The 23,433-nt window shown below is 35.6% G+C and overlaps 1 protein-coding gene across 6 annotated transcripts in view; it reads left to right on the top strand.

The window, feature by feature from the left end:
- The first annotated feature begins 5,069 nt into the window (after positions 1 to 5,069).
- LOC149805147 (thiosulfate sulfurtransferase-like) overlaps positions 5,070 to 23,433 on the top strand; it is a 35,384-nt gene continuing 17,020 nt past the window's right edge. Inside the window, exons 1-4 of one of the 6 annotated variants that reach the window (XM_089947837.1) lie at positions 5,070 to 5,207; positions 9,996 to 10,165; positions 14,129 to 14,324; positions 22,550 to 22,645. In XM_089947837.1, coding sequence (XP_089803963.1) covers positions 10,005 to 10,165; positions 14,129 to 14,324; positions 22,550 to 22,645 — 453 coding nt within the window. In that variant the 5' untranslated portion in view covers positions 5,070 to 5,207; positions 9,996 to 10,004. Of the gene's footprint in view, positions 5,376 to 7,442; positions 7,570 to 9,995; positions 10,166 to 14,128; positions 14,325 to 22,549; positions 22,646 to 23,433 lie in introns of those variants that run through there. The other 5 variants (XM_089947876.1, XM_089947860.1, XM_089947846.1 and 2 more) reach the window with 5 other exon arrangements.

Genomic DNA, 23,433 nt, shown 5'->3' with positions numbered 1-23,433 from the left:
GTGTCAAATATGGACACGGTGGATTATGGAAAACTAAATACGATCACAGAGATGTTATTTCGGTTGATATGGTGGCGTGTTATCCCGGAAGTTTTCTCGGGATGGGAGATTGTTCTGTATACTTTAAAAGATTCGGTCATCCGACGCACGAAATGACACGAGTGTCGATAAATGGACCATTACCGGATTTTGACCTGACCGGATTCGCTTGTATCGAGTCATTCGAGTTTGCTATGGGACTTCATCCAATTTGTTATGTTTGGTTTGGAAGACATTTTTCAGAAAAAAATGTGGGTACCAATAGTACTATTACGATATATGCTTGATTGTGCGACGTTAATATCATTGATTGTAAAGGAAGCAATTATATCATACCGGAAACAAACCGAAGTTTGGTTACCACAACAAAAACAGTATTCTGATGATGAAAACCCGGATAAAACAGATTACGAGAATAAAATTACGAAAGATCTTGGCAGAAAAATAATTGGCAAGTTCACTCAAGGAGGATCATACGGTCGTAAACGACATTGTGCAAGATTGATCATGGACGATGCTGAGTTAGATTTTATAATCGCTGATACAACGAGTAGAAACACGTTTATAAATCGAAAAACAGATTTCTTGCGAAATGGAAATAAACTAGGTACAATTGTGAGCTATATGGACGGTGAGCCACCGCAATTTACTCATTTCAGATCCTCAATGCTCGCATATGTTTCGATAAATCTATTATCGATGATAAATAAGGTTTCTAAATTTGCTGTCAGAGTTGCTACGGATTCGTTTTATATCAATAAAAAATACTCAGGATTGCTAGAACACCTACTTATCGATACTTGTGCACAGTGCGGTTCGTGGAGAGTAAAAAAAGAAAACATACTCGATTATTCCGAATCCGCTGGTGTTACGATTAAAGATATTTATTTTAAAAAATATTAAACATTAGAGCTATCTTCTGCACCATCGGTGTACGATCCAATAACCAGAAATAGAACGGTTTATCTGAACGGACCGGGAGATTCTGGTAAGACGACTCGAGCAATCGAATTATTTCAGAATTCAAATATGATTGTTTTAACGCCTACACATAGACTCGCGCGAGAGATGAAACAACGAGGAGTGCAGTCGTGTACCTATCACAGCTTCTTCCGATGGAAGGGTGATGCATGGACTTCTTCGAGGATGGGAGAGAAATATATTCCAAGGATTATCGTTTGGGATGAAATATGTACAGTACCGTTAGAAACATTAAAAACATTTCTTGATTGGCTATTAACAAAAAATACTGCTGTGATAATGTGTGGCGATCACGGTCAACCACCGCCTTTTGTTGGACCATCTCCACAAGATTGGCTGAAAGATTTTGTTGACCACTTCGAAGAAGTGGCTGCTGATCATAGAGCAATTGATCCAGAATTAAGTGAGTTTAAAAAATTAATCAGACTACAGCCGAATAAAATTCAACGTGAAGTAATGCGTGGGATAATTTCAGAAACACCCATGAAAGACTTTCTGCAAACGTGGAGACCAAACGATCTGATAGTTTCAAGTAGAAAGGTGGTCAGAGACGCACTTCAGCAGCGGTTGTTTCAGTTACATAAAGAAAAGTTTCCAACGTTGCCAGTTCCGTTATGTTATCGACCAGCTGATACACGGCGGCAAAATATTGATGTTGATATACCAGGACAGATCGAGAAACAGAATTTAGTATTAAATGATATTGTCATAGTTGATGTCAATGTTGTTGAGGATGCGCTAAAAACAAATAAATCCCCGTGAACGCTAGGATACGCGATGATGATTCATCCATCTCAAGGATTAACTATTACTGACACAGTTGTTTGGATCGTCGAGTAGTAAAATTTGGTTTATCTCGCAGTGTCTCGAGTCAGAAGAATATCTCAACTACGAAGGATTATCATGAACGAGTCAGTGATCAATGATGATGATATTGACAGCGATATAAGAAGAAAAAAATTAGCTGGTTATAAACAGTGTGATAAAAAAAAAAACACGACTTTGATCTTGACGTTGAATTTATTAATACGCTGAAACAACAGCAAAATAATCACTGTGCAAGTTGTAATTGTATAATGTTATGTCGGTATCTGAAAAATGATCCAAGACAATTTACCGTAGATAGGAAAGATAACCATCTTGGCCATACACGAGAAAACACGATGTTGACCTGTCTTGAGTGTAATCGACGTAGGGGTGCTAGTTAAGTGATTGCGATGGTAATTGTGTATCTTCAGGAATCACCTGCAATTGTTCACGTGTAAAACCACGTTGAGGAGCAGTTGAATCCAGTCTGTAGATTGCGGGTCTACCAGTAGATCTTGTTACACTAGATATCTTGTGAGTCGTAATACTCCAAATAGGATCAGTCGCTCTTTTTTTACCACCTTCAAGTTCACCGGGTTCATATAAATATCTTACATAATATTACCCAGTACTGGCTGCGCTGAAAAATCACATCGTTGTATTGGTATATGTTTTTTTTTTTTTTTTTGTGACTGCGCTAATGGGTTTCATGTTGGTTGTTCGAGTAATTTCGTTATTTAACGCGCTATCACACTTGGTAATCTTGCAACCCATTCGCGAGATCTCTTGTCTTGAATAAATTCCTTCGCGTATTGATATCCAAATAACCGCTCAGCAAGTGTTCGATTGAATCGTTCAACAATTGCCTGATCACGATGAATTGCAGTATCTCCTCGTCTGATTTTGACATTATGTTGCTTCATTAACGATGATACTGGACCAAGAAATTATTTGCCAGGATCAACCTGTAATAGTTGTGGCCATCGTAATGGTCCTCGTTGATAAATTCGTTCAAACGCATCGGCTATTTCAGATGATGTTTTCGTTGATAATGGTTCTGCCTCTTTATATCTACTTGCAATGTCAATGACAGTTAACGCGTATTTGTATGTTATTTGACGTCTACGTACTTTAATCGTATCATGTGGTAAAAACAGAATATCTGCTTGATGAACTTCATTAGGAACACTAACATCGAAATGTGCGTACTGAATTCGTTTCGGTGATGGTAGGTAAATTTGCCATATTGCTTGTTTGGATAACCACGCTTTAGCAGTAGACTGTTTGACTTTTGCTGCATCAACGAGTTTACTAATTGCTGATTTACCCCTCCAGTATCCCCTTGGACTATAATAAATTGATTCCATTTATAATTAATTACCAGCTCCTAATACGAGTTTACCTTTCATTGCAGATTTTACTAACCAATTAACTAATGATTCTCTGATATTTTTATTTTTTATGGAATCTAGCGAATGAATCAACTTCACATCTGCAATATGCCTATGTTGTAGATCTTTATTTTTATAAGCCACATCATGAACGTGACATGCTTTATCAATATCATTTGTGGGATGCTCACCTAGTTTTGGTCGATCCTGATTGTCAAGACTGATATCAAGTCGAGTGCCAGTACCACAATAATTATATCCTGGTAGATGTTTTTCTCCAGGGTATTTAGCCAAGACGCAATTATTACTTAATCTGATAATGAGATGGTTAAAGTGGGATAAGTTGTATTTAGTAGCTCCATCAGTTGATGATCAGAGATGCTATGATGTACTTAAAGATTTTAATAAAAACGCAAGATTACTGGACGAAGATAACGATGTTATAGAGTTTATAACCGATATTGATGAAGCGCCGAATGTTGATGTTTTAGACGGATTTATTAATAATTTAGTTGTATACGATGATGTGATGCTGGACAAGCAATCAAATCCTGCTAGAATTTTTTCACGTGGCAGACATAAAAACACTGATGTGATTTATGTTACTCAGCGATACACACAAATACCAAAAGTGATCAGAGATAACTGTAATATTTTAGTTATGTTTAATGGAGTCGATACGCACACGTTGCGAAATATTCATCAAACTTGGTGTAGCGGTGACATGGATATAATTAAATTCAGAAATTTCTTTTCACAAGCACAATCAACCCAGTACGGGTTTATAACAATAAATTTACATGATCCTAGAACAAGATATTGTATTGGACTTGATAAAATTTTTGGATAAACTGATAGCAGCAGAGGGGGCGGGACCTCCGGTATGTAAACACAAATTTCGATAAAAACTCTCGGTCAGGTTAGACGCTTTGGTTTAGTGACCTTATTTTTTTATTTCGGAAGAAGCTTGTATTTAAAGAAATGATGTTTCAGACAAGTGGTCTGTTCGCCCCCTCTGCTGCTTAGAGCTTCCTCATGGGAACTTCATAACATAAACGTCAGAGGCTAGGCGAACGTCTCGTTTGTATTGAGCAGCGCTACGTGGTTGGGGTGGGGTGTTTTTGTGAAACCTTTTAGGTGTTTATTTTGGGTAGGGATCAGCTTACTGTCTAGTTTGCTAAGATCGGTTGTCAGTGTGATGCCCCTATAATTACTGGGTAAAGTATTGTCCGTCTCTTGGGGTCGGGGTGGGGTGGCACTGGTGTGATGATCACTACTTTAACACGTCTGGGATACTTTCATTCTGCATTATGCTGTTCAGAAGTATTGTGGGGGTATATAACAATGGGTAGACCACTATATTTAAGTTAGTCTGCGGTCATGGTAGCGCGGTAGCAATTGTTTTCCCTAGATCTCAGTGCTAGTGTTTCATGGTTTCTGTCCAACCGCAGCATGCGTGTCACACACTGTCATAGAGAATAATGTTAGATTGTCAATTTGACAAGAACAGAACCAAGTACTTCGTCGCATTTAAGAGAGATAACTCTGCTAGAACTAAAGAAGGGTAAGAGCTATCGAGTGACAACAGGTGCAAATTGCGCATCATATTTTTTAAAAAGAGATCATTTAACAAATACAAAATATGATCTAGATATGAATTAACATAATCTCACATGATGCCAGAGGTTCGACATTTTTTTTAAAGCCTGATATAGAGTACATTTCTACATTAGGCACCGATCACAGCTAGTTTTGTTTATTTCTGAATTCTATGTTCCCACTCCGTTCCATCGCCACTAAAACCGGAACGTAACGAAGTTTGACAATGCCGATACATCTAAGCGCCACCCACCTGGACTTGCGCAATTGCCAAGGTGATTTGGTGTCAGGTGACAGGGTCTTGCTTGATCTGATACTTACGCCTCTAATACTTCAAGCGTCTAGATGACGATGATCAAGCGACCTATGCGTAAGACATAACATTTTGTGGTAGGCCTAGTTTAAAATTTATTGTTGTCACCAAGATAATAAAAGGACATTGTCTGCATTCATAAAGAAAGAAACTAAAAGTTACCTGTATGTGGACAGTGGTGGGATAACTGCAGTAAATTTCTTAGCATACATAAGCGGGTAATACAACTGGTACCGTGGAATTAGGTTCGTGCACAGGAGTCTGATGTTTTATCAAAAAAGTACGGCGAAATCTCTGACAACATGAAGTCACCTTATCGGTAATATAAATGAACACATATTACCGATAAGGTGATTTCATGTTGTCAGAGATTTTGTCGTACTTGGGTTTGGAAGAAGGAAATAGAGTGGGCATTTCTAATCTCAACTGGAATACTATTCCAGAGCAGAGTTCCAGATAGACTTATATTGATTTAAAACTTAATGTCAGTGCTTTGAAATGTTCATTTGGAACATTGTTACGTCCAACAATTCGTTATTCACAGAAAAACACACGATTCCACAGACATATTGTACTTGCATCATAAACCACAGGGACCTGAAGTTTTAATGTCTTTCTTATGCTTATGTAACAAATCACAAAGGAGGGCATTATTTGTGGGGTGGGTCGGTGAGTAAAAATTGGGTTAGCTGTACACATTTTTATTGATGTGCATTGAATTTATAATTCAAGTTTGGAATTTTTCAGCATTAATCCCTATTGTGGATCAGTTATTGTAGAATGGTGTATAAATGTGATGTTAGTGTGCTTCCAGGGAGAATCAGGTAGGTTCGAATCCCACTGGGGCTGATCAGTCATGGTAGTATCACTACGGCAGATAAGGATGTAACCAGTGTTATAGTGAGCATCAGTGTTATATCTGTTGTATGTGTGTTGTCTTGCCATTATGTTTACAGTGTAGTAGAATACATATGTGATACATTTGTGGAGAGAATCTCATGTAGCATATATATGTATAGGTTACTAAGTAAGCAGAGTGAATGAAATAATAAGTGTTCACCATAATAGCAGGTGCTTTGCATGTTGGCATGTGCTTTGCATGTTGATGTGCATTACTAACCCTGCTTTATCCTCCTTTCTCTCAATGCAGTCTATCAGAAGTCTTCATGGAGAGGAGATTCAAAACTCTCTCCAGTATGTAGCACTTGTAGAATATATAATCTACATCTACTTTTGTATTTCTTTGACAAGAATTTATAAATAAATACTATATAGAAGTCGTAGTTCTGGGAAGAATTGGAATTAATTGATAATTATGCATGATATTTGTTGTTGCATATGAATTGTTTGAAGTTTATATTGTATTGTCACTTTTTATAATTCATGTTTGTATTTGTACTTGAATGTTTGTTTTACATGTTGTAGGTTTAATTGCTCCTTACATCAATAAATTAATCTAACATGACTAGGGAATAGATCGTCGTTCTTCAACCACCCGGTCTACATGAATAAACGTCATCAAATGATTTATAAATTATAGTACACTTAAGACAGTAGCAGTTGTATGATGCTATGTTTTATAGGTAAGCAGTGGCATTGAATGTTGGAAAATTGTTTGTTTTCACTCCTACATTAAGCCAAAATAAATACAAGTATGGTAGCCATTTTTTGATTGGTTGATATAAACTAACCAGTACCTGTGTAGATGGTAATTATGGTCTTGCATCTGATCAGAAATGTCTGGCTTGATTTCCTTTGTGATTGAGAAGTTGATTTCATTACCATGTTCCATTTCCAAACTTTGGAAACAGCCTGTATTTGGAGTAAGGAAGAATTCTGTTAATTTCAGGGTAGAAAATATAAAGGTCAAGTCATTGTGACTGAGTGAAGAAAAATGGTTTCTGCACAAATATTTTATTTCTCTGCCAGTTTGGTTGTAAGAGAGGCCTATAGATTTTGGGACCAAATGGTCAAATATTTTTCCTTACTACTGAAGAAGAAATGTAGTTTTTGTCTGGTAACTTCAGTTTTAGACCACATATATTAAAAGAAGTTTGTGGGGGATTTTGCTAAAGATATGGATAAGGCCTTTGGATTTGGGCTTAAAAGTTCACAGGTGAAAGTTATTATTACTAAAAGAAAAATGTTTCTTTGCACAGTTAGCTTTTGTTTTAGAGCAGGTTCCTTTACCAAACTATTTGATGGATTGCTCTTAGGGTGGATTAAAAACTATAAATAATGGGGTCTAAAGACCAAAGGTCACTGTCATGGTAGTCTAATAAGTTTATGGTTTTTCCACAGTAGATTTAGTTCAAGAACACATACTTCTTCAGATTCCACCGTGCCTACTGGTGCCTACAAAATACTAAGAGGACGGCAGACTTTTCATTGCCGCATATGTCTTTGACTTTCTTATCCAAATGAGGACCCAAAGCATTGGTAACTATTTTAGCAGTTTTTGACCATGTGCATGAGAACTTTTATGTGATTTCCAAGTCAGTGAATATTATTTTTGAATAACTCTGGAAAATGAACTGCACCCATAAACAGGAGATTATTTCTGGCTGTAAAGATTGCAGTCAGTGTCTTGACAGGTATTTTTTTATCCATGTTTGATGCAGATTTCAGTGATGGCATATTTATTGTTCCATTTAATATGCTTTACTATGCTGCATGACATATAATGGCATTCTTGACAGATTTTAAGGTCAGCTTTATGGGAAGGGATGAATGCATATGTATGTCCTTTGAACTTGATTCCAGCCACTTACATTCCTGTTTCCATCCATTACTAAATGTCATGAGATACTTTTGGCTGCTTAGCTTTTGGTATTTTATCATTGAGAGATAATACGCATTTAGACATCTTGACAAGAAACATTGAAGCCAAATTGATCTGTTTTATGCTGATTGATCTCTTTAGTAAACCAACCATAATTAATTAATCGCTAATCTGTTTGGAATTAAGTATGATCACAAAAGCATAATCCATGTCAACAAACTTCAAAAACTAAAGTCAGATGTCCCTGTAGACAGAATCAAAGGGATAGTGTTTTATGCTGCTTAAATCAGCAACTGAAAGATCTTGCCCAATGTAAGCCAGTTCAGTCACATGATCACAAGCAGTATTACTGTAAATATACTACTAAGTTTTCAATAATAATTTTGTACACGTGGAAGATTTTATTGGGTGATAGGAGAGATGGGAGACACCCACATATCAGGAGAAAACCCCCTATGGCCTAGGAGGTTCACATGTAGGGCATATAGTTCATGATCACACGTTTTTTGCATGTTCTGTACATATTTTTATCAAATTTATGTGGAATGAAGAAACTTGGTGATGGGATGAACTTTGATGAGTACTACACTTACATCAAAAAAGTAGTTCACTGTGACCCATATTTTAGGATTTACTTTTGTTAAAGTTTGTATTTTAACTGTTCTTGCTGTAAAACTAGATTGTATATGTCACTTTTAGCACCACACCTGAGCAAAAAAAATTCACTGTGAAATAAGTTTCATCTGTTACTGGCTGAGGTAAATTTTTGTGTTCGTAACCACATAGGTGTTAGTGCATGCTGTGTACATACTCTCCAGCCTTGAATCATGAACCTCGGTGATGGGATGCATCTTGATAAGTATTATCCCTTTTTGCAATAAATGCCTATGGGACCCATATTTTCAACTTCAATTACTGTCTTGAAATTTTGTGGGTAATTTTTATTTATTGGGTTCGAAAAATGAAACTTGATAACTAGATGGACGTCAGTTTTGTACAATACCCTTGCAAGTCACTGTGACTTGCATTTTGTGCTTGATTAATATATATTTCTTATTTGTGTCCAGCTCATGACCATAAAGGGTCCTCAATATATTTGAAAAATGAAGAGCTTTTTGACCATTGATCCCAGATTCTCATGAGTCTAGACTGAAATCTCCTGAGTATTTGTTTTTGACAGTCATGAGCTGATTGAAGCAGATTCATAGCTTAATGAAATTAAAGTTTGTACACTTACCATTGGCAATTGACTTAGCGTGCCGTCAAATTTTTCAGTTTTATCTAATTGTCTATTATTTGATGGGCAACAAAAAAATGCTGATATTGGATCAAAAGTTAATCTAGTCAGGTCATACCTGATTCCCACATCCTTTAAATGTCATAAACATCAAAGCTAATCCCAGAAAAATGTAACCTTCATTCAGTTATGCACACTCAAGCATGACACTGTTGACCTGTTAGCTTCAGCTAGTTCATATTGCCTTTACATGGGTGCAATTCTATTGGGCAGTAAAGTATAAACATTAGTCTGGTGAATGTTGATCATTGGCACGTACAGTAAATTTGTTAGGGATAGAGTGCACTCAGTAGGAAATTATACTAGAGGCAAATCAAGGGTAATTTAGACAGATGCCCTGGCCCAAATCAATGTGTATTATAAAAAATGTACAGGTTGGAATTTCCATGTATCAGAAATTAGTCAAATTTAATTCTAAGCATCAAAACTTGATGGTGTGGGTCTGTTGAGAATCCTGCCACATGAATTCTTTTGTGTTTTATACCTACACTTTGACCTCTTGTCTTCTCATATATTTGAGTTTTCTAAGCTTGTAGTAGATTTTTTTATGCAGTTGATGTGCTTTAGAAAAATTCAGGAAGTTAATGGTGTTCATTTGATCTTAAATTTAGTCAACTCATTTGATAATTTCAGTGTTGTGCTTGTAACAAGTCTAAAAAAATATAGAAATTAGTTAATTCATGTCATAAATTGTTCAAATGAGTACTCATTTCTGGGCCAGTGTATAGAAACTTCTAAATCACTCTCAAAATGAAAAAGACCAAAAAATGAAAGTTTGTGTTGCAGGAAATCATAATGACCCTGAAGAGACTGGTCACACTGGTTTCCACCAACTGGCTTCATGAGACTGTAAGTGGAGGGTTTAAGTCAGCTGCTAATGGAGTCGGCCTTCGAATTCTAGACACCTCTTTTGTGACAGACAAATCTGTAGATTCCTACAAAGAATTCTATCAAAAGTAGGTAAATTGATTCACAGGTATAACTCTTTAGAAATTGAATACAGGCTTCTAATGCTGTGTGTTTAAGTTGATTTGTCTTTCAGAATGCACAACATTTTCATGATATGATTTAAATAAATGATCCAACAATATAAACTTAAAGTAATTATTATGACCTAGTCCACCCACTTTTAGTGGAGTCTGTATACAATTTATGAATTCTTGGAATGAAGGAGATTAACTTGTTCGTGACAAATCTTCAAAATGTATGCACCATGGCAATTAATATTGAGCCAGGCTGAGTGTTGAGGCATATATTCTAGTCGCTTATATCTTGCATTGAATTTGTAAAACTTTTAGAGTAAAAGAATTAGACTTCATCTTAAAATTCAATCAGCAAAAATTATAGTTTCATTTGTTGATCAAATGATCTTAAAATTGCTATTCATATTTCATTGAGGATATTTTCTTTACTTACGTTAATACTTGATATATTTCATCGTGTAGTACAAAATATATGATATTTTAAAAAATGTTGAGGCCATGAGTTGAAATATGTAATTGTTACAGAACAAGATATAAACTCTAAGGCATTTATGGAGGAAAAAAGTTTTCTTTTTGTTATACTCCAGTCTTCATCCTGCTTCTTGGCTTAGAAGTCTAGGCTTACGCTTCATTTCCTCCTTTTGTAGGTTCCCCACAACTCGATTGAAATATCTCTAATCAGATATCTTAACTCTTTTGGCCCCAATCCCGCCTGTAGGCGTGATGAGGCTGTACCCTATTTCCGAGCTCTGCAACAGCAAGGTCATTTAAGATACACCAAAGTGGGTGGTATTACAAAAAAGCAGACAGATATAGCTCTACAATGATACCATATAATTTAGAAGTTCTAGTTGCACTACAAAATACAGAGTGAAAAACCTAATTTTTGGACCCATTTTTTTTCTCACCCAAAATTCACTTGTGGTCGGAATGTGATTTTGTGTCCGGATTTTATATCTTTTGGCCTCAGATCTAAGGCAGACCAGTCTGAACTGCACACAGACAGGTGAACCTTTGCAAAACCTAGGATAAAGTGGGCATTTGGAATTAAGAGTGGTCTCCATATGTAAATGTTGGGTCCATTAAGCAAAAAAAACAAAAGAACTCCAACTTTTACCCTTCTGCTCATGCGCAAGCAAAATAACCAATGCAGAACAATCTTTCTAATACAACCAGGCATTATTCTCATGGAAAATCTGTTGAAAGGCAATGTATTACAATGTATTCAGAAATAGCCCCCAAAATGTCTTTCCTACTCGCATTTCAGGTGAAAACTATAAAAACCTCTAGGGCCGAATGAGTTAAACAGAAAACAATTTTATTGCATGAAAGACATTGTGATTTCCATTTGTTGCTCAAGCCCAAAAATTGCTTGTTGTTTTTGCAACAATTCCAACTTCTGTAGGAACATGTATTCAAGCAGCACATTGCATTATGGGAAATCTTGTATTTTCACATGTTAAGGTATGTGGATATATTTTTTGTATGAGACAAATATAGTATTGAAGAAATGTGAACAATATTTCACCAAGAATATTTCTATATTTCATTCTTAACTATAGAGTAACAATATATATTTTTTATTCATTCAACAAAAATAGTTTCCTACGTATCACAGTAAGACATATGACTGACTCATTGTTCACTCAGTTTGTATAAATTAGGTCTGGAAACGGCTGTTCTCTGTGTATTCTTTATGCCCCATGAACTGAAACTTCACCTGACTTTACAGACAAGTTTTAAATATTCAATAATTGCTAATGAAAAGAGATCTAACTGATATCTCAAAAATGAACTTTTTACATTATATATAGCTTTATTTCACGGGGACTTAGATGAACATATGAAACTATACCAGTTACAATGGCACAGAAGGAGACTTCCGTTTCTGCTTTGATAACATGGCTACTTTACCCACCATCCAGCAACTGAATTGCTTCAACCCTTTTCCCAAATGATAAAAACTGGCATACTTTGAATTTGACATATTAACATCATTGAGTTATGTTGACAGTATGACTGCATGGTGAGTACAGTTGAGATAAGAAAGGTTTGCACATCAATTTACATGATATTCCGTTATCTAAACAATGCCTTCCTTATGAAGCAAACATTTAGTTTTGCATAGACTGAGCAGTCACAGTAGATATGCCCCAAGTTACCACATAAGGGAGGGAGAAACCGTTGGTTAGAAAACACCTGTCCAATTACTGCAGAATTCAGGTGACTGTTACACACATTACATTTATATAGGAAATTAGGACATTTGCCATGAGAAATTAGAATGACCATTGCCACCAGTTGATTGCTGTGTCAAGTGGCCATCTGGGATATATATATAGGTGTCAACCCTTTGAGATGTAAACCTGTAAGCCAGACCAATACAAACCTTACAAAGATATAAAAATAAAACCCTACACGAAAAAAATGTATTCATACATTATATAAGATCAGCAGTTTTGAAACAACAAATGGTATACACAAAGTATTATGACACACATTTACATAATTATTTACATTTCTGAAACTTTATTTCATTTTTTTTACTTATAACACTATCTATCATCTTCCTGCTTTGGCTAAGCAAAGAAGCTTTTGATGGATGCTTCCTTCTTCATTTCAAAATTTCTTTCATGCAGTTTTGTCCTGAAGTGTTCCTCCAGATCATATATGCTCCACACCACCACTTTAATGTTATTATTGCATATTTTACAAAAAGCATGTGAAAACCCTAAATTGGATACATCTACAATGCCAGGGAAGACTTTAATCCAATCAGCCTGAAACTTGCCACAATCTTGGTCAGTGTCTTCAAGCTTGTGTTTCTTTGAGTTAGGCTCAGCCATTTGATGGATGGAACATTTCAACTAGATGAGAGAATTTTAAAACAATAATTTAAAAATTTAGATTTGACATGAGATAGAGGAAGGTCTCCCGATTACAAATTTGTTATGAATTTATATGTTTGTCCACATAAACCCCAAGATAATATGCCAGGAGCTATCCAAAAATTGATATCTAAAAATAAAATGTTTAACACATTAACCCCTAGCAACGACTTTACCGGGCAGGAGGTAGTAGCCTACTGCCGAGCTCTGTAGCGTCATGGTCATGCATGATACACTAAAGTGGGCGGTATTATAGAAGGGTAGACAGATGTAGCTGTACAATGTTACCAAATAATCTGGAATATCTAGTTGCACAACAAAATACAGATAGAACAACATTTTTTGGACCCAACTTTTTTTTACCCAAAATTTGCCTGTGGTCAGAATCTGATTTTGTGTCTGGATTTTAGACTGTTTGGACTCAGATCTAAGGCAAACCGGTATGAACTGCAAACAGACAGATGAGCATTTGCAAAAAGTAGGATAAGATGGGCATTTGGAATAAAGAGTGGTCTCCATACAAAAATAATGGCTCTGTTTAGCAAGAAAAAAAAGAAAGAAAAAAAAAGAACAACTTTTACCCTTCTGCTCATGCGCGAGTCAAATAGCCAACGAAAAACGATGTTTCTAACACAACTAGGCAGTATGTTATTGAAAGATGACCGGCGATTTGGTGTTTTCGAGTCTATTCAGAAATAGCTTTCAAAATGTGTTTCCTACTCGATTTTCAGGCAAAAAATGACAAAAAGCTCCAGGGGTTAATGTGTTAACAAAGTAGCAGCCCGGAAGTTTATACTTCGTAAGCTGTTGATCATTTCTATTAAAATTGCGTATCTGGTGCTTGAAAAGTTATGAATTTGCTATATGGTGTGCCAATCAACCCCATCATGATATCATGAATCTCTGCATGCATTGTACAGTTCTCTTTGTATGTGTTAGTGAATTATTTTATCAACTTGCACCAGTAATTTCATATATCTTGTAAATGAAAGTTAAGCTTTACTGCTGTTATCTTATATAAAGATATGAGGATTATGTTTGATTACAGAGGCCATATACCATATTCGTTATTCTTTGACCTGCACAAATGCGTAGAAAGTACACCTCTGATACCTCGCAATCTCCCTGATGTTAACTGCTTCACAGATTATGTGCAGAGCTTGGGTATCAACTCCGACACACATGTCATAGCCTATGACAGATTTGGTCCATTGTCTTCATTTAGAACATGGTGGACCTTCAGGGTAAGTGAGAAGAATTTGTATGCCCTTATAAAACACTGGATGATGTATGGTCCTGCATTTTAATGTTTTATGTTTACCTGTACAGGTGGCACTCCATTTAGGCCATAGATGCATTCATGAGGTTATGGCATAAATTGAAAGAAGAAATTTTCCCATAGGGTACTTGTATATTAACAAAGTTCTTATGCAAATTATACCTCTGTGTTTTCAAGGAATGATTATTTATGCATAATATTTGAACAAATTGATAAATATAATATGTACATGAGCTGCATGCTGGTCACAGTACATGGCACAAGCGATGGCATAAAAACGAACATATTGGTGTGAAGTGAATGTTATGAGTGTTGTGTCATAAATTGTATACAGCATAATTTTATCCTTTTTGTATTTTATTACTTAAAACTTCTGTCTGTCTCTCAAACATAGCTTCAGGTCAGATGCATATTGGAATACCAACTTAATTTCACTTTATATTTCTGGAACTCCATAGGAAATTGCATGTGCTTCTTTATAGCAGTAATTTATGGGGATATCAGAGCATGATGACCCTGTAATATCATTCCCCGAGTGGCCGAGTGGTCTAAAGCGCTCACCATTACGGATCACTGCCATCTCACCTCTGTCTGCGTCGGTTCGAGTCTCGGATTCGGCTAATGTAGTTATGTGAGAAAGCTTGCCAATAGCTTCTCATGAGTCGGTGGTTCTTTCTGGGGGTTTTCTGGGTTCTTCCTCCACCATTAATACTGGCTGCCATGTATAGCCTATCTTGTGCTGAAAATGGCGTTAAACCCTACAACAACAACAACAACTGTAATATCATTACACTTCCTTGAATTTAATTTGCTCTTGCAGTAAATTAGATTTACTTTGTCCATCAAAATCTGTGATTGCCAAAAATAAAAGTTTGAAATATTAAAGCAATACATGTATCATCAAGATCTCGCAATCAGGATCCCTCCATCTTCATCTCTTCCTCACTAGAACGTTTCCATGTTTCCTTTGGCCTGCCCACTCTTCTCTTGCCTTGAGGGGTCCACTCTAAGGCTTAATGAGTGATGTTGTCTGCTGGCTTCCTTGGTGTGTGTCCTGTTCTACACCAAAGTTAAATTAGAGCTTTGGTGAATTTATTAAGTTGCTGCATTTGATATTTCTCTGCAAAGCAACATTTTGAGGTTTCATTTTGGACATGTTATATATGCTGATTTATGTGAAAATATTTTGTATTACATCACTGCATTTTGCATGTGAATGTGGATATATTCTAGTCTTATTTTTATTTCAGAACAGGGTTATATTTTTTTAAAAGAAAGATTTGGCAGTTGTTTTGAGAAACAACGTCAAAACTCAATTTCCCTTTATTCTATCATTAAAGTATATAGGCTGTAATTTCACTGCAAACATTAAAATATGCTCCATTTCAGCAAACCTCTTAGAAATTTTAAGCTCTCTATGAACTTGAAATCTGGCTTCTCCATAAATAACCCTGTCTATGAAACTAGTATCTTCATGTGCAGAGTGTGACTTTTCATTTGGTTCCCATGCTGACCTTGATCACAAACTAAGAGTTTTTGTTCTGAGGACCAGTGTGACTTTTCATTTCATTCCCATGCTGACCTTCATCACAAACTAAGATTTTTGGTACTGAGGACCAGTATGACTTTTCACATGGTTTCCTTGCTGACCTTAATCACAAACTAAGATTTTCCTGTGCTAAGGTGGTGCTCTACATATGGTTAGAATTTTAAAGAAAGAATTTCCCTGGGTTTCCTGATTGGTTATACTGGCTATTTAAAAAAAGACCTTGTATATCTTTAATATTGTTCAAAGAACCTTTAATTCCCTTTATTTTAGTGTATGATTGATTGGTGTAATAAGGGTTTATCGAGTATAAAACGTGGCCTTACTCCAGATGTGCACCTTTCAAAAAACTATGCTCCACTTGGTCATTTTCACTTTCTGAACTTAAGAGGTAAAGTGTAAAAAAAAGAGCCGACAGCTTCTTTTTACATTTGATATATTTGGTAATATATTCATTGCACTTTCAGAAGCTGGTATTTTCTAGTCTGGCAAAATTCATTTTCCCTTTTTCAAGAGCTGCTAAAGATTGTATAATTTAGACTGATACAGGCTGATTTTTTGAGCACATGGGAGCAGTCATTTTAGTTGGCATTGTGCTTAAATCATGTAGTTTCCACAGTTTCAATATCCAAAGAAATGTCAGCCACATTACATCAAAACAGCATAGAGGTATGTCTACATTTTCTTCACTGCATGTTTCAAATGCAAACAGCTTCACCTTACATACGTCACTCTGTCAGAAGTACAAATAATAACTGGTGAGCGCCCCCTGAGTTTGACATTTAACTTGGTTCATTTGCATACCTTGATCATAAACTAAGACTTTCATGCAGTGAGTAATGGGATGAGTTTTAACTTGGTTCCCTTGCTGACTTTGATCACAAACTAAGATTTTCATTTTTTGAGTACTAGTTTGACTTATCACATGGTTCCTTGCTGACCTTGATTATAAACTAAGATTTTCATGTAGTGAGTATTGGTATGACTTTTAACTTGGTTCTCTTCCTGCTCACATTTGTGAATGAATAGGATAAGTCACTGCTTAAAGTTGGATTCTTTAATGATGTTAGATAGATAATTATATTTAACACAGTGTTCAATTGGTCAATTAAAATAAGTTGACTTTATTATACTGTGACCACTAGCTCTTACACGTGTAAGATTGTTTGTTTTTTAATTGTTTTTTATTAAAACCCCTTGTTTTGGTGTGAGACAGAAGAAGTTATTAATGTGATAATGCAAAGCTGTTTTACGTTTTATTGACTGTAGCAATGTAACAAACACTCACTGGTTAGGTTCTCATGGAAACTCTTGTGGCCATCACTTTGATGGTTAATTAACACAGGTCATGTTTGATTATAAGAAGGCGTACCACATTTATCATGATTACTTCTTGTTGTTGTTGTGGGGTTTAACGCCATTTTTCAGCACACGATAGGCTATACATGGCAGCCAGTAATAATGGTGGAGGAAGAACCCGGGAAAACACCGGAAAGAACCACCGACCCACGAGAAGCTACTGCCAAGCTTTCTCACAGACCAACATTGGCTGAATCCTAGACTCGAACTGCTGCAGACATGGGTATCATGATTACTCTGAAACTGAATTAAAAGATGAAGCTGAAACATGAATGTCACTTGACAACAAGATTCATTTAATTTTTTTATATTTCTTGCAGTGCTGGCATTATTAGGCATTATAAACATTTATTATTTTGTCGTATATTGTTATTCACAGTATATTGAGTTGTTTTTTTAAAAAAAAGGAAAGAAAATTAAACAAAATATAGGAGTCTGCCTCAGATGTGGGAGGTCATGAGTTCAAACCCCAGCTGAGTCATAACAAGGATTTATTTTAGAAAAATGGTACTAACAGCTGCCTCACTGTACTAACAGCTGCCTCGCTAGACACTCAACATTAAGAGGTTAATGTTAGGTCTGGTTGACCTGGTGTCAGGATAATGTGACTGGGTGGGACATCATGCTACATGTCTGCAGCATGATGCATCAGTGCTAGACATCACTTTAAACAGCCACACTGCAGAGATCATAGTGATATGACTGGAAAATTGTTAAAGCTACGTTAAAAATCCAAATCACATACAAAATAAAGGACAAGTTATTAAAGTTTAAAGTTTCATGATGTTGATTTCAGAAATTTGGGGCACTATTATCTGAATTTGATGAAAGAGTGAGTGCTTTATGAAGGTTTCATTTTCACATTTCTATTCTGATTTTATTCATGTTCAGCAAATAGGGACCTATTATTTTGGTATATTCTTTTCTTTTTTTTTTAAAAATTGGAGCTGTAATTGCCCTAGCATTGTAAGTGTGTTTGCAGGGTGCTCTAAAATGGGTGCACCGTGTATACATCTCCATGTTATTTTTAAAAAATAGGCATTAGGTATTAAATACATTTTTACTCCCATTATTACAAATGGCGAATGTCACATTTCTCCTTCAGATACATTCCCCAATCACATTATGTTATGAATCCAGCCCAATCTGATTAAAATCAGATCTCCACTATTATACATGAAGATCTGACAGCCACCTCTTAGGGTCATATTCTGGTAACCTGTGTTATCACCATAATTGCTGATTTTATCAGCCAATCGGATGAAGTCTTATATTGTTGCATTTGGAGACTGAACAGTGTGGATGAAGAGCATGAATGTATGCAGAATGATTTTATTAACTTTCAGATTTTTGAAAGTTGCGTTTTGTTTCAGTGAACCCAAAAATTTATAGAATCTTCTGGAGTAGTTTGAACATCAGTACCATCCAGTTGCTGAGGGATTGAACATTTAATCATTGGTGGGGCATGGGTTTTTCTTTTCAACCAAGAATCTTTTATCTCACGATAATTTGTCTCAGCTAATATTATGGATAAAAGTAGTTCTTTTCTCTATAAATCACAAAAAGGGTATTTGTCCCAAACTTGTGTGAGCTTGAAAACTTTTTTCAAATTTATTCCAGCCCGTGCCTCCCCCAAACCCAAAATTTCAGTGGTTTACTAATGAGTGCAGAGAGGAACAGTAATGATACTTGAATCACCTTCAGATGAAATATTGAGAGCAACATATTCAGCAAACGGAATTAATATTGTATTCTACCATCTAGACATTAGAGACAGAAATTGTATGCATGTTATTCTCTTTTTATGTATTTTGTGGTTTTGATTATACAAGTATGTGTGTGTGTGTGCATGTGTGTGACTGTGTGTGTGTGACAATGCTTGTTCTGTATTTGATTTGGAAGTGTAATACTAGTCAATTGCTTGACAGAATTTTTTTGTGGTTAAAACACATCATTTCAATAAAATAAAAATGTAGTTTTTCAAAACATCTAGAGTCTGAGATATGTTTTTGTTTAAAATCCTCTATAAAGGAAGCATATAAATGCTTTCCTTGAGGTGTACCTCCTAATGGATGTGGATTTACAAGGTCCTCCAAATGTAGGTAATGCTTGTATGTGTGACTGTGTGTGTGACAATGCTTGTTCTTTATTTGGTTTGGAAGTGTAATACTAGTAATTGCTTCACAGAAAATGTTTTTTTTTGGTTAAAATTAAAATTTCTGATCATTTTCTGTGGTCTTATATATAAGTATGGATAATTTTTTCACAGTTGTACATCATTGCTTATTTGGGTCACATGCACTGACTGTCTTTGGGGCAACAAAATACACTTTTTGAGTATCAGCATGCCCCCAATACTGTCTAGAAGTTTGGTAGATATCCGGAAGACTTGTTATGGTGTCTTGCTAGACCTAAATGAAAATGGTGCTGATTTTATATCCATTATGGCCACCCTGATAGTCATATTTTAATAGGGTTTTCAATAAAAGACTTAGTTGGACCTAAATGATACTGATGCCACTCTTACATCCAATATGGCTGCCACTTGTGATCACTGCTCATGAATGGATGGTCATGTTGGGCTGAAGATTTCCCCAAGAAACTTTAATGATGCCTAGTCGATAATATTGGAAACGGTGCCAATCTTACTTCCAATATATCCACAATAGCACACAATTTAAAAATCTTGTTATTGTTCGGAAATGGTTAATAGAGAAGAAACTCACGGAAAAGAAATTGACCAATAGAACACCAGTCCCAGTGAGGAGCTCTTGTTTGGATGTATCAATAAGCATTCATTTCATTTTATTTTAATTGATTGGATGTGTCGATAAGCATTCATTTCATTTTATTTTCACTGACTACAGTACCATCTCCCATTGCTTTGGACATCTTTACATATTTTTCTAAGTCGGAGCCAAGTTTCTTGTAGACCATTACTAGAGTTATCAACAGACATATTCATTTTTAGTGAATTAAGTACAGAAAGAAAGCATCATTTATGAAAATGAAGAAAAAAATAGATGACCTAATATTGAACACTGTAGAACAACACATCTGATTGTTATTGATTGAAAATATGAATTTCCTAGAAGAGTTTCATCATGGTCTGTTTTTAGCTGCAGGTCTTAGTACAAATACTATAGGTTCTTTGGTTATTTATGCCAGGCATTAATATTTATTAATCTGGCAGAGTCAGTAGTGCATAATAACCTTACTTCCTGCCATCACCTATTTATTTTCTGGCAATCCAGGACTGGTAAATGCCAGATGTTAAATTACTAACATGCATGTTTATTTTCTGGCATTGATAAGGGTATTGAAACACAATGTCTGCTTGATCAGACACCTGGAACAAATCTTTACTCAAATAATTAGTGAGTGATTTGGACTTTTAACATAGCTTTTAACAATTTTTCAGTCATATCACTACAATGTCTGTAGTGTGGCATTTTATAGTGATGTCTAGCATTGGGGCATCATGCTGCAGACATGTAGCATGATGTCTCACCAAGTCACATTATCCTGACACCAGGCTGGCCAGTCCTATAACTAACCTCTTAATGCTGAGTGCCTAACGAGGCAGCTGTTAGTACTATTTTTATAAGTCTTTGGTATGACTCAGCTGGGGTTTGAACCCATGACCTCCTGTAATTCGGGGCAGATGTCCTAACCACTTGGCCACTGGAGCAGTCTAAACTAATAATTATAGTTTAGCTGTGATTCTTACACAGGCACATATTGTAGTTGTTTTCAGTACCTCTACATCAGTCATGTTCAACCCGTCAGCTGTGCCAGTCCTTCACATTGTGCGGCCTGCAGCCTTGTAGGCAGTCCTTTTGACAATATCTTGCAAATCTATATTATGTATTTCATTTTAGATTCATGATTGTAGGTTGTAAAAGATAATTTTTAAACACATTACTTAGTGTCAGGTTGTACTTTTAATCAGTGTAAACATGTTTATGTGGCCTTTTGACCTTGTTAAATTCAACATTCATACAAAGAACTTCAGATGACTTCTCTGTGCATAATATGGAAAAAGATTTGACAATAACACCTGAAAATGTTACAGATACGTGACAAATTATAGATCGCTATATGTAAAATAGGGAAACTGAAAAAAGTAAAATACTGAGGTTGATAAAATCACACATTTTTGGTATCGTTTGTTGCAAAATGATATTTAATAATTTGATTAGTCACGCAGCAAAATAAAATTGATATACTTTTCATTAATCAATTTGAACATGATTCTACTGCCAACCAGTCCTTGCAGTCCAGATGTTTAGTAGGCAACAATGCCTTTCGAAATAATGTGATGAGTTTGTGTTGTGCACCACATACTTTGACATAATTTCTCCAGATTTAAAAAAAAATTAAAACTCTACACAGACTATTCCAAAAAGTTGTCAAATATTGGTACATGTATAACATTTGTATTGAAGATTCATCTATGGATGTGTCGCATGCTTTAACTTGGTTTCTGTGACCTATTTTTATAAAGTATATTAACCAATAGTTGAAAGATAGTAATGCTTACATCAGAAAATCATATGCTAAAAGTGGTTTGATGTGACCTATTTTATGTGTATTAAACAATAGTTGAAAGATAGCAAGCATTTGCTAAATCAGAAGGTCATATGCTAAAGCTGGATTGCTGTGGCTTACTTTATGCAGTGTATTAAATGATAGTTGAAAGATTGCAATACATGTCACAGAAGGAGGTTTATCTTGTAAGCTCATACTTACTAACAACTTTAGTTCTTTACCTTATTTTAGTTAAACTTTTTAATTGAAATTATCAAAAACCCATAGTGGGGCCCCAAGTGGCCGAGTGATCTAAAGCGCTCTCCATTACGGATCACTGCCATCTCACCACTCTCTGTGTGTGTTCGAGTCTCGGGTTCAGCCAATGTGGGTATGTGAGAAAGCTTGCCAGTAGCTTCATGTGGGTCTGGAGTTTTCCCGGGTTCTTCCTCAACCATTAATACTGGCCGCCATGTATAGCCTATCGGGTGCTGAAAAATAGCATTAAACCCTACAACAACAACAACAAAATCCATAGTACTTCCCATCATTTGCAGAGATTGCAACTTTAACTACATTGATATTTGAGTTGTCTTATTATTATTTTTTAAAAATGTATCCATAATACTTCCCATCATTTGCAGAGATTGCAACTTTAACTACATTGATATTTGAGTTGTCTTATTATTATTTTTTTTAAATTTATTATTTTTTACTTAACGAAGATTATTTATTTTTATAATTGCTCCATGCAGTTTTTTGGTCACAAGAACATCTCAGTACTTGATGGTGGATTGCAAAAATGGGTGAATGATGGATATGAAGTCACAACAGAGGAGCCAAAAGTAGAGGTAAGAAAATTAGATACAATTACAGTCTACACTTGTTTTAATGCCACATGCTAAAACCCACCCTCACTTATTGCCAGCAGTAGGCCCAAAACTGATCCCCCTCCCACTATTTAATGCACATATCATGTTGCAAACCTCACCAGCAGCCATCTGCTTGTCTAGAAATGGACTAGCAGTGCTATTTTTTGCATTAATTGCTTTTGATACAACTCTAGTTGATTGTGCCAGGCACTGATATTCCCCATCTGTTTTCTGTTAAATCTTTCTAGCAGTTCTTCAGCATCCACCAGGATGATCTTACCAATATTTTCTTGTTTTTAATAGAGTGCCAGTCTTTAAATAAATTTTAGGTGCTGTGCATTTCACCTGGTGTCATGTGTCTCTGTGCTTTTGAAACAATGGTACTTTGGCTTTTGTGTTGCATTTTACCATTGTCATGTATTAAACTATTTTTAAAAAATCATTTAAATTCTAAATTTCTTATTCTTTTCTGTTATATATATCTATACAATTATTTCTGTATTTTTTTTAGTCTGTCTGTCTATATAGCTAGCTAGCTTGTTCTTAAAGATTTACATGGACAGAATCTTTTATGCTGCCAAATTTGTTATGATATCACTCTTGTCTCTGGAATAATGTTATCATTAGAGTTAGTGTATACTGTATATCAAGAGTGATACCTTGTAACCTTATGGATGCATAATGTTTTATTTCCTGCAAAAATTGATCCATCTAGCATTCTCATTAAGAATTTGTAAATAAATGGATTTGTGGTTGAACTTTCGGAA

This window comes from Sinohyriopsis cumingii, chromosome 2 (genome assembly GCF_028554795.1).
Source record: "Sinohyriopsis cumingii isolate HCF-2022 chromosome 2, ASM2855479v2, whole genome shotgun sequence".
NCBI classification, from domain to species: domain Eukaryota; kingdom Metazoa; phylum Mollusca; class Bivalvia; order Unionida; family Unionidae; genus Sinohyriopsis; species Sinohyriopsis cumingii.
This window is presented reverse-complemented; position numbering and strand designations above follow the sequence as displayed.